Here is a 12,446-nt window from a genome sequence, read left to right as displayed (position 1 = left end):
AGGTTAACGGCACCTCTGGAGTTGTTGTTGTTTTACCTGCATGAGAAGCTTTGTAAAACAACAACAGCAGCCACCTCACAATGACTAAACAGAAGAGCGCTCAAAGCCCAGATTAAGAGCGTAGCCAAGGCTGCGAGGGTTTTGCAAGAGAGGGTACAAAGTTCGGAAGCGGGCAAATAATAGGTCCCTTTTAAAATAGACGTGAGAACCGAGTTTGCAAAACAGGACGTGCTGTTAGTTTCTTATCCAGAATCCTCAACCTAGATGTTGGTGGGGTGAGGGAGCACAAGGAGGGATGGAGAGGGTCGCCACATTCACTCACCCCATAGAAACCACCAAAAATATAGACATGTACATGATTGGTGGGTGGGTAGAGAAGAAAGTGTGTTTGTTTGTGCGTACGAAGAGAAGTGTGTAAGAGTGTGCATCTTTGCTTCAAAGAGCATGGCTGTGTGCATACAAGTGCATGGCTGCTGTGAATACTTCAAAGCACCAGCGTCTGCACATGTATGCAAGTGGGCATGGTGCCCGCCAGACATTGTTTGTCTACTCCAAACCCTATCACCCTTGATCACTGGCCATGCTGTTTGGACCGTCTAGCATGGGTAAGCACACTAAGGCCCGGGGGCCAGATCGGGCCAATCACCTTCTAAATCCGGCCCACGGACGGTCCGGGAATCAGGGTGTTTTTACGTGAGTAGAATGCGCCCTTTTATTTAAAATGCATCTCAGGGTTATTTGTGGGGCCTGCCTGGCGTTTTTACATGAGTAGAATGCGTGCTTTTATTTAAAATGCATCTCTGGGTTATTTGTGGGGCATAGGAATCCATTCATTTCCCCCCAGAAAATACAGTCTGGCCCCCCACAAGGCCTGAGGGATAGTGGACCGGCCTGCTGCTGAAAAAGTTTGCTGACCCCTAGTCTAGAGGGGTTGGGAGCTGGGGGCACTGTTATGCGATGGTCCGCTCCTTCCTTCTTGGCCGTGTTCAGAAAGTGGTGTTGGGGGGATGAGTGTTCAGACCCCTGGGCTCTCACTTGTGGGGTGCCTCAGGGCTCCGTCCTCTCCCCCATGCTTTTTAACATCTATATGAAGCCGCTGGGAGAGATCATCGTGGGGTTTGGGCTGGGTGTTCATCAGTATGCGGATGATACCCAGCTCTACCTCTCTTTCAAGTCGAAACCAGTGAAGGCGGTGAAGTGTCTGGAGGCGGTTGGAGGATGGATGGCGGCTAACATACTGAGGTTGAATCCTGACAAGAGAGAAGTACTGTTTTGGGGGGCTAGGGGGCAGGCAGGTGTGGAGGACCTGAATGGGGTAACTGTGCCCCTGAAGGATCAGGTGTGAAGCCTGGGAGTCATTTTGGACTCACAGCTGTCCATGGAGGCGCAGGTCAACTCTTGTGTCCAGGGCCGCTGTCTAACAGCTCCACCTGGTATGCAGGATGAGACCCTACCTGCCTACGGACTGTCTCACCAGAGTGGTGCATGCTCTGGTTATCTCCCACTTGGACTACGGCAATGCGCTCTACATGGGGCTACCTTTGAAGGTGACCCGGAAACTACAACTAATCCAGAATGCGGCAGCTAGACTGGTGACTGGGACTGGCCGCCGGGACCACATAACACCGGTCCTGAGAGATCTGCATTGGCTCCCAATACGTTTCCAAGCACAATTCAAAGTGTTGGTGCTGACCTTTCAAGCCCTAAACGGCCTCGGCCCAGTATACCTGAAGGAGCGTCTCCACCCCCATTCTTCAGCTTGGACACTGAGATCCAGCACCAATGGCCTTCTGGCAGTTCCCTCACTGCGAGAAGCAAAGTTACAGGGAACCAGGCAGAGGGCCTTCTCGGCAGTGGCACCCACCCTGTGGAACGCCCTCCCATCAGATGTCAAGGAAATAAACAACTGTTTGACTTTTAGAAGACATCTGAAGGCCGCCCTGTTTAGGGAAGTTTTTAATGTTTGATGCTTTGTTGTATTTTAAATATTTTGTTGGAACCGCCCAGAGCGGCTGGGGAAACCCAGCCAGATGAGTCGGGTATAAATAATAAAAATTTAGTAGTAGTAGTTTGGAGGGGACCAGGGTTTGAGGCCCTGTTTCAGAGAGGGTGCACGTGAGAGTTGAAAGGGATTTTCTTTGTGGCAGGGGGAGAGGCAGTGAGAAAGGGCAGATAAGTTTTTGGGAAGAGACCCAGAACGCAACTACTTTTGGTCCTCCCGACCATGGTCAGAGCGGCATTCTTGAAGGCAGCAACATGTACCGTCTCTCGCAGCAGTGAGCTGTATTTTTAGCACACACAAACACAATCTCCACTGAAGAGTTCTTCAACATTAAAGCCTCACAAGCAAATAGCTGGCTGTTTTGAAAGATGAAGATGTATCAACAGGGGCAATGGAGACTGAAGTGGAATAAAAAGGCACGAGAAACAGAGGGAATTCTATTGGAATTCCCCCCGTTCAAATCTGCTTGCAAAAAACCACTACAAATTTATATACTGTGTCTCCTACCTTTTCATTCAAAGCTTAAAAAGGAAACCTACACCCGTAAAAGGAATATAAAAAATGTATATGTATCAATATTGCACTTTCACACACACCCCCCCCCAAAAAAGTTCAAGTTTTCTACAAAAATGTTCTGGATGATCCCTTCCACTTCTTAGTTCTGCTCAGAACTAAATCTCACTGAGTTTAATGGGCCTTACTCCCAAGTAAATGTGAACAGGACTGCAGCCAAACCACACCACCTCAGCTGGGATCATTGGGTTGGATGCGACCTAAATTCAAGCCTAGAATAAGCCCATACAGAGGTAGCATGCATAGGGCCCTCCAGATATTTGCTGGACCACAACTTGATAATTTCTATAATTATGCTCAGCACAGGGAAAGTGAAGAGCTTTTCTCCCTCTCTCCCAACACTAGAACTCATGGACCTCCAAAGCTTCGGGATAGATAAATGAAATGACTTTTTCACATGGTTAAACTGTGGAACTCCCTGCCACATGAGTGACGGCGACCAACCTGAATCCTGCTAGCTGGTTTTCCGCAGGCATCTGGTTGGCCACAATGAGAGCAGGATGCTGGACTAGATGGGCCACTGGCCTGATCCCGCAGGACTGTCTTATTTTCCTATGAGTTGAAGTCCGACTATATCTGAGGGGCACCACTCTGGTTACCCTTGCGATAGAACTTCAGTTAGTCCCAACGGATCTGCTCTAAGGATAATTAAATCTCGAGGCAATCCACAGTTTGCAGATCTATATTCCTTTCTTAAGAATAAAGAAATAGTTTAAAAAAACACACACACAATCTCCAACAATGAATTCTCAAAGCCTCTGCCTGGGGCCCAAACGAATTTAGTGGGTCTAAAACTGAAATAGGTTGCGGGTTGCAGCCCATGAATTCTTGGTTTGAAGGAGTAATTCTGGAGTAAGTCCCACTGAATTCAACAGGATTTACTCCCAAGTAAGAATGGGTTCCCAAGGAAACGTGCACAGAATCTCAGCAAAGCAAGGAATCTCCTGGGATGTAAACGGATCAGCAAATTTTAGTCGCTGCTTTCTTCGGCAGGCAGGCAAATGTTAACATCCAAAACTCTGAATGCGAAAGAAACACAAGGAGACTCCATCCAATGCCAGCAATTTCAATCCCAAAAGCAGCCAACCAGAGGCTTTCAGAAAGCTTCTAGAGGTAGTAAAGGTAAAGGGACCCCTGACCATTAGGTCCAGTCGTGGCCAACTCTGGGGTTGCGGCACTCATCTCGCTTTATTGGCCGAGGGAGCCAGCGTACAGCTTCCGGGTCATGTGGCCAGCATGACTAAGCCGCTTCTGGCAAACCAGAGCAGCGCACGGAAACACAGTTTACCTTCCCACCACAGCGGTACCTGTTTATCTACTTGCACTTTGATGTGCTTTCGAACTGCTAGGTTGGCAGGAGCAGGGACCGAGCAATGGGAGCTCACCCCATCGCGGGGATTCGAACCGCCGACCTTCTGATCGGCAAGTCCTAGGCTCTGTGGTTTAACCCACAGTGCCACCCCAACTCCACTGAGGCAAAAAGCCAGTCAAATTATCTTCGCCCAAACTTCAAACCTATACATTACAAATTTACATCCAAGAGTTTCGAGCTGTACCTGTTAGAACAGTTACTCAGAAGGAAGTTCAGCGAGTTTGGTGGGGCTTATCTCCAGCTAAGTGGGTGATGGTCTGGGATAGGAGCAGTGTCATTTCAGGCTGGGAAGGTGGGACATGCGCCTGGTTGAACATTCTTTGGTACAAAACTACAGTGGTACCTCGGGTTAAGTACTTAATTCGTTCTGGAGGTCCGTTCTTAACCTGAAACTGTTCTTAACCTGAAGCACCACTTTAGCTAATGGGGCCTCCTGCTGCTGCCGCGCCGCCGGAGCACGATTTCTGTTCTCATCCTGAAGCAAAGTTCTTAACCTGAAGCACTATTTCTGGGTTAGCGGAGTCTGTAACCTGAAGCGTATGTAACCCGAGGTACCACTGTACTTAGAAAGCTAGCATCTCAGGGGAAAGGGCAGTCTTGGAAGTTTCTGTCTGACACACTACATTTCTAAGTGCAAGGGGTTAAAAATAAACATTACACATCCCTAAGGCCATATTCACTCCACACACTTAAAGCGCTACCATACCATTTGTAAAAACAAGCTATGGTTCTCCTAACTGCCAAAAATAAAAATTTAAAAAAATCATGGGTACTGTATTTTGTTAAGGTTCATTTTGAGAGTTGTTAGGAAACACGTTTACCTGAGCTACTACTCCCAGAGCTCCTTGACGGCGAAAGCACTCTGGGAATTGTAGCTCTGGTAATATAGTAGATGGATAGATAGATAAATAGATAATTTGTTACGGTCGGAGACCAGCTTATAAAACACACTTGGGGGTACAGTCCCAGGAGGAAAACAAACAATCAAAACATTGCACAACAATAAATTTAAAATTTATAAATGCAATAAGCGTATAGACACTTAAAACTTTAAGAAAAACTACTGCAGAGAGATGAGATGGTAATACAGTGATACCTCGGTTTACATACGCTTCAGGTTACATACGCTTCAGGTTACAGACTCCGCTAACCCAGAAATAGCGCTTCAGGTTAAGAACAGAAATCGCGCAGTGGCAGTGGGAGGCCCCATTAGCTAAAGTGGTACCTCAGGTTAAGAACAGTTTCAGGTTAAGAACGGACCTCCGGAATGAATTAAGTACTTAACCCGAGGTATCACTGTATAGTAGCTCCTCTCAGCACCCTGAACAAATTACAGCTCCCAGAATCCTTTGCAGGAAGCCATGACTGGCGCCACAGGGCTTCAAATGTTTGGTGACCTAACTGAGGTCCAGTCGTTTTCAATGGCTCTACTCTCCAAAAGTACAATTTAGTTTTAATTCAAGCCGTGGATAATATATACATATACATCTGGGCGGGGGAGAGAGGGCAGAGATAGATTCTGGACAGACGAAAGGAAATGCTGCTTCTTCGCGTGGCTCAGAGTTAAGCTACGGCATTAGCTATCCCAAGATGTGGTGAAAGCCACCAACTTAGACGGCTTTAAAAGGGGATTAGACAAAATCCTCGGAGGAGAAGTCTATATCGATGGCTACGAGACAGGATGGCTGAGAACTACCCCCAGGATCAGAGACTCTCAATACTCGCTTGAAACAAGCAAGGAGGCTTTCTGCCCCATTCAAGTTCGTGTTTGCCCCCAGGGACTTGCCAGAGACATCACTGCAGAAACAAGGATGCTGAACCAGCCAGGAAGCTGCCACACAGTCAGAACACTGACTAGCTCCATACTGCCTACACTGACTGGCAGCAGCTCTGCAGGATTTCATAGAATCAGAAGGGACCAGAAGGGCCATCTAGTCCCCAGGAATCTCTGACACAACGTGGTGCTCGAACCCATAGCCCTGAGATTTAGAGCCTCATGCTCAGCAAACTTTTTCAGCAGGGGGCCGGTCCACTGTCCCTCAGACCTTGTGGGGGGCCGGATTATACTTTCAAAAAATAATAATAATGAACGAATTCCTATGTCCCACAAATAACCCAGAGATGCATTTTAAATAAAAGCACATATTCTGCTCATGTAAAAACACGCTGATTCCTGGACTGTCCGTGGGCCGGATTGAGAAGGCAACTGGGCCGGATCCAGTCCCCGGGCCTTAGTTTGCCTACCCATGCTCTACTGACTTGAGCTACCAGTTCAGGCAGGGCTCTCTCTCCCAGCCCTACATGGAGATGCCAGGGATCAAGCTTGGGCCCTCATTTCTTCTAAAATTTACTCAAGATTCTAGTCCTCATGGTTCTGTGTTAAAGGCTCAAACGTCAAGACTGGTTAGAAAGTGGCCTCATCCTGAGTCAGAGCATTAGGTTGACCCAGTTCAGTACTGTCCACACTAGGGTTTCCCCAAACTTGGGTCTCTGGCTGTTTTCTTTGGACTACAGTTCCCACCATCCCTGACCACTGCTCCTGATAGCTGGGGATGATGGGAGTTGTAGTTGAAAAAAACAACTGGAAACTGAAGTCTGGGAAACCCTGGTGTACACTGGCCAGAGGCAGTTTTCCAGGGTTTCAGACAAGGATTTCTGGGCGCAAAGCTGGCAACCAAGTTTAAAAGCCTCTGCCTTAGTCTATAGCTAATTCCGTTTCCCATTTGCCTTTCTCCTCCTTGCACACTGGGACCAGCGAAGCGTCGCAAGGGCAAGCAATGTAGCTCAGGTCACAGAATCATTAGCATTGGAAGGGACCCCACCGGTCATCTAGCCCAACCCCCCGGCGAACAGACGTCCTGTTATGGCAACCGCAATCTAGCTTGAAGGTGGCGCCTAGCTTATGAACCTGACTTTCTAACACTGGTTCACACCCTGCCCGTGGGCCTCTGAATGGCCACTGGGAGGACAGGATGAGGGCCTGGATGGGCCTGATCCTGCAGGGCTCGCCTTAGGAGCACAAGGGAAGGAGAACTGCTGCCTCCAGTCTTCCCATCTGGCTGGCCAATGTGGGAACAGGATGCTGGGCGAGATAAGGGCTTCGGCAAAGGGGGGGACCCTTCTGGCATTCGTACTGCAGGCCTCTAGTAACACAGGCCAGACTCAGGTTGATGATAATAATAATAATAATAATATATTATTTATACTTCGCCCATCTGGCTGGACTTCCCCAGCCACTCTGGGCGGCTTCCAACAAAATATTAAAATACCGTAATACAGCAAACATTAAAAGCTTCCCTAAACAGGGCTGCCTTCAGATGCCTTCTAAAAGTCTGGTAGTTGTCTTTCTCTTTGACATCTGGTGGGAGGGCGTTCCACAGGGCGGGTGCCACTGCCAAGAAGGCCCTCTGCCTGGTTCCCTGTAACTTGGCTTCTCGCAGTGAGGGAACCGCCAGAAGGCCCTCGGCGCTGGACCTCAGTGTCCGAGTAGAACGATGGGGGTGGAGACGCTCCTTCAGGTATACTGGGCCAAGGCTGTTTAGGGCTTTAAAGGTAAGCATCAACACTTTGAATTGTGACTCCCATTCTTGCAAAAATGAGTGATATTGCGGGGGGGGGGGGCGGAGAGGAATAAAAGTACAGATTCAGATTGCACAAGCTGGCACGGTCCGGGTGTGTGTGTGTGTGCCTTTCCCAGCCTCCCAAACTTCGTTCGGAGTTCCCTCTCACCCTGCCATCCTTCCTCGGGATTTATAATTCCGATTGGGCCGGCAGCCAGCTCCCCCCTCCATGGCACTCCCAAGGCCGCTCTGGCTAGGCCCAAGACCCAAGCGCCAACTAACCTGACTCTCCCACGCCAGGGAAAACAAAACAAGCAGGAATGTTCCCGTGTAACTCCCAACCTCCTTCTCCGTGTCCCGTCCCCCCCACCCGCCAGCCAGACTCGCCCCGACTCGCCCCCTCCGCCTCCCCGGGTGGGCCCCACCGAGGAAGGAAAAAGGAGGATAAGCTTGACAACAGTAAAAGGGAGAGAGAGAGAGAGAGAAAAGGAGATTAGTACCAGGGCCTGGGCATTGCCACACAACACAGAGTGCTTAAAATTGTGCTGAGCTGAGGCGCCCCATTCACAAGGCCCAAGCTCGACCCTGGGATTGATGGCAGGCAGGCAGAAATGGCTCCTGTGCATGTGCAGAGTGCACAGCAGAAAAGCAAAGGGGAGGCCTTCCAGAAAGAGTTAGCATTGCTTTGGAGAGGGAACTAAAATGCGTTGAAAAGCCAGATTTGAAAGTGAACTGGCCTTTTCCAATCTCAGTTTTTATTTACAGTGTGGTACCTCAGGTTACATACGCTTCAGGTTACAGACTCCGCTAACCCAGAAATAGTGCTTCAGGTTAAGAACTTTGCTTCAGGATGAGAACAGAAATCGTGTGGCAGCAGCGCGAGGCCCCATTAGCTAAAGTGGTACCTCAGGTAAGAACAGTTTCAGGTTAAGAACGGACCTTCGGAACGAATTAAGTACTTAACCGGAGGTACCACTGTATTTTTTTTTTTCAATTTGTTGCTTCTTTCTTTCCCAAGGAAAAATGTGACATGAGTACCATTCCCTTTCCCATTCATGGGATTGTAAGAAGTTGGTCCATCTAGGTCAGTATTATCCACACTGGCTGGCAGTGGCTTTCCAGGGTTTCGGGCAAGGGATATTCCCAGCCCGACCTGAAGATGCCAGGAATTGAATCTGGCACCTTCTGAATGCCAACCAGATGCTTTTGCCGCTAGACTCCAGGCCTAAGAGCCCTTGCCATAAAATAAAGATCCCAGTCCTCAAGTTTTTGAACAAGAACATAGGAAACGGCCTTCTATGAAGTCAGGCCATTGTACTTAGCTCAGTATTGCCTGCACTGACTGGCAGAGGCTCACTGGGGTTTAGGGCAAGGGCGCCTTTTCCCAGCCCTGCCTGGAGATGCCGAGGATTGAACCTGAGAACCTTTGCAGGCAAAGCACCGGCTCAAAGACAGAGCTGTGGCCCATCCCCTAAAAATAAATCAAGATTGCAGCCCTCATTGTTCCAAATAAAGTGCTGATTCACATAGGAAAGCTACATTACTCCAAGTCAGACCCTTGTTCCATCTGGGCAATACTGGCAGCAGCTATCTAGGGTTTCAGGCAGCAGGGAGGGTGTTCGCAGAATCATAGAACTGTAGGGCTGGAAGGGACCCGTGGGTCATCTAGTCCAACCCTCGGCAATGCAGGAATCTTTCGCCCAACATGGGGCTTGAACCCACACAACTCATGCTCTCCTGACTGAGCTAAGAGCCTTAAACTACCCCAGGCTGGGGGAACGAGGCGGAATGATCCTATAGCATGGCAGAGGCCCCCGGATAGCGAATGCCTGTTAGGGGTCACTTTTGCCACTGGGGTCCCAGAAAGCTCCCCCCCCCCAAGCAACTGCCGGCAGGAGCAAGGGCAAACATCACCCACAAGAGAGGCCCAACAAGCAAGGACAGGCACCCAAGCCTCCGGGCACCTGTGGGGCACAAGACCGGGCAAGACTCTCTGGGGAGAGAGAGCGAAAACAGAGACCAAGGCAGCAGCCAGGCCTAAAGAGGTTCCGCCAGCCCAGCCACACTCTGCCACCAGTGCCACGCCAACCTAAGAAAATGAGTTTTTTTAAGCCTGGCATGACTCTCCTGCCAGGTAGTTCAAGGGGGAGACACCCCCTTCCTCCCTACATTAACTGGATGCGTAACACCCCCTCCAACGGCCAGCTTGGGGGGGGGGCGGGGAAGGGAAGAAGGGGGGCAGAGGCGAATTTTTCGTGGAGGGAGATGGGGGAAAGGGGGGCGGCACCTGGGAGGCCGCCAGACAAAGAGATGCTGAGCGCGCAACACGAAGCCAGCTTGGAAAGGGGAGGTGGGGGAGGAGAGGCAAGCCCCTCACCCCTTTCTCTCTCTCCCCCCCCCCACAAGTCCCACCCCACCGGCCTCTTTAACCAAATCCTGCCCGGGGGAAAACGAGTTTAAGAAGGACCGGCGAAGCCTTGCAGGACCTGAACCCCATTTATTTTGGGGAGGGGGTGTAAGAGGCAAGAAGGAACAAAGTAGGGAATTTGCACCCCTCTCTCTCCAGTCGAACAACAGAAAAAAAAGAGTCCCGTCCAACAAACCGCAAGCGAAGATCCAGAAAACTTGAGGATTTCGGGAGGAGCGGGCGCACGGCGGCAAAGGCCCCCGAGGGTCGCAGGGGCCTGGAGGTGGGGCAGGCGGGTGCGTTTCTGGGAGGGATCGGGGCGCAGGTGAGGCCTAAACGGGGATCGACCCAGATCCTCGGCGCAGATCCACTGGATCCCTCCCTCCCCATCTTTTTCTTTTCTTTTTCAAATACTTTCGGTGCGGCTGCGTTACCTGTGGTTGCTGGCGTTCCAGTAGACGCTGTGGCGGAGGCCCCGCACCTGCCGGCCCAGCAGGGCCCCCCAAAGCACCAGCAGCAGCCCCCAGGGCAGCGCCCCCGCCGGGCGCATCGCTCCGCCGCCGCCCCTGCCGAGCCCCCCGTCGGGGCAACTGGACGGACTGAGCGCGCTCGTTCGGCCGGAGGGAAGCCGAGCGAGGGGAGGGGAAGCGAGCGGGGGAGAAAGTGCTGCTGCTGCCGCCGCGGCCACGCCCCCAATCGCGGCCAGCTCTAACTTCCCACCAATCAGCGGCCGGGGCTCGGCGCGGATAGTAGCAACTCGGAGCAAAGGAAGAATGAAAAGAAGAAAGAAAGGCGAGGGGGGCGGGGGAGGAGGGAAGTTCGGGGTTAACCCCTCGAGGCCCGCGGCGCTCCGAGAAAAAGCCCCCTTTTTTCTCTCTATCTCTCGCTTCATTCACCCGGCGGAAGTCTGGATGGATGAATGGGTGGGAGGGGTTGCCAACGTTGCCGGCTCGCCCCTGCTCCGGTGCTTTCGTGCTGGACGGGCAGATATTTACGAGCGTGGCACTCCTTTTTGGGGTGGGTGTATGGTGCGGGGGGAGAACGCGATTTCGGGACATCACCCCCCCCCCACATATCCAGGAGTGCCAACTTAGAAAAAATTAATGGCGGGCCAGGTAATCGATCACAAGACGTGGCACACGAGCACCATTTGTATGGCAATGCCCATCAACCTGGGGGCCCCTACACCTCTTAAATATTTTTGGCTTCTATGCCCATAGGAGTTTGGCTCCTATGCCCAGAAGGCGGCGCAGGATGAGGATCTGTGGTGTGCTCCCTCTGGCAACCTCAGAAGCCAGGACCACTCCGAAAAGGGGGATTATTTATGCATTTGTTGCTACACTTGTTGTTGTTTAGCTGTTTAGTTGTGTCCGACGCTCCGTGACCCCCTGGATCAGAGCACGCCAGGCACTCCTGTCTTCCACTGCCTCCCGCAGTTTGGTCAAACTCATGCTGGTAGCTTCGAGAACACTGTCCCACCATCTCATCCTCTGCCATCCCCTTCTCCTTGAGCCCTCAATCTTTCCCAACATCAGGGTCTTTTCCAGGGAGTCTTCTCTTCTCATGAGGTGGCCAAAGTATTGGAGCCTCAGCTTCAGGGTCTGTCCTTCCAGTGAGCACTCAGGGCTGATTTCCTTCAGAATGGAGAGGTTTGATCTTCTTGCAGTCCATGGGACTCTCAAGAGTCTCCTCCAGCACCATAATTCAAAAGCATCAATTCTTTGGCGATCAACCTTCTTTATAGTCCAGCTCTCACTTCCATACATCACTACTGGGGAAACCATAGCCTTAACTATACGGACCTTGAGGATGAGTATCTGTGGTGTGCTCCAAAACCCTCTGGCAACCTCAGAAGCCAGGACCACTCCGAAGATGAAGGGCTGTGAGAACAGGACACTGCACAGGATGGGCTATTGGCCTGATCCAATTGGGGTCCTCCTTATTCCTCCATCCCTTATTTAAATCGTAATACATCTATCTCACCTGGGCAGATGAGGCTCGTCGACCTGGGAGGAGAAGGAAAATTCTGATCCTAAACCTTTGCTGCCTTTGTGGCTATACGGATTCATGAGTAAGGCTCTGGGAGTAAACCTCGGGGGGGGGGGATCCATACCTGCTCCCTTGTAGGATATCTCTGGAGAAGAAAAGGTTCAGGAGTAACACAAATCTAGAGTGCAGCCCCTTAGACGGTTGGATGGCGCCTTGTAGGCCTCCTTCCTGCAACTCTCGCAGCCAAGCTGGTGCCAAACGTCTTGCTCTGCTTTCCGTCGGGGCCACATCAGTGACACTGAGATGGGGTCTTGTCGTCTGGGCAGCCCCGGACCTTCAGACACATAAACCATGTGCATAAACTTCCATAAACCAGGCCGCAGGGACACCTTTCCACGCCCCCCCCCAACTCAATTGTCCTCCTCATCAAATCATCATTTTATCATCGTTGGCTCACATGTGTAGTTAATCCTTCAGGCCAAGCAGAAAATTTGGAGTGGTTTTGAGACTGGTCCTGAGCACAACATATTGAAGTGTTTAGTG

General features: G+C 51.0%; 1 protein-coding gene across 1 annotated transcript in view; it reads right to left on the bottom strand.

The window, feature by feature from the left end:
• EFNA4 (ephrin A4) overlaps positions 1-10,566 on the bottom strand; it is a 30,786-nt gene extending 20,220 nt beyond the window's left edge. Inside the window, exon 1 of the mRNA XM_053368801.1 lies at positions 10,349-10,566. Within this exon, the coding sequence (XP_053224776.1) occupies positions 10,349-10,464 (116 nt within the window). The 5' untranslated portion in view covers positions 10,465-10,566. The remainder of the gene's footprint in view (positions 1-10,348) is intronic.
• Positions 10,567-12,446: the final 1,880 nt, after the last annotated feature.

The sequence above is a fragment of the Podarcis raffonei genome, chromosome 16, assembly GCF_027172205.1.
Source record: "Podarcis raffonei isolate rPodRaf1 chromosome 16, rPodRaf1.pri, whole genome shotgun sequence".
Lineage (NCBI taxonomy): Eukaryota > Metazoa > Chordata > Lepidosauria > Squamata > Lacertidae > Podarcis > Podarcis raffonei.
Note: the sequence above shows the minus strand (reverse complement) of the source record. Positions and strands in the feature narration are given on the sequence as shown.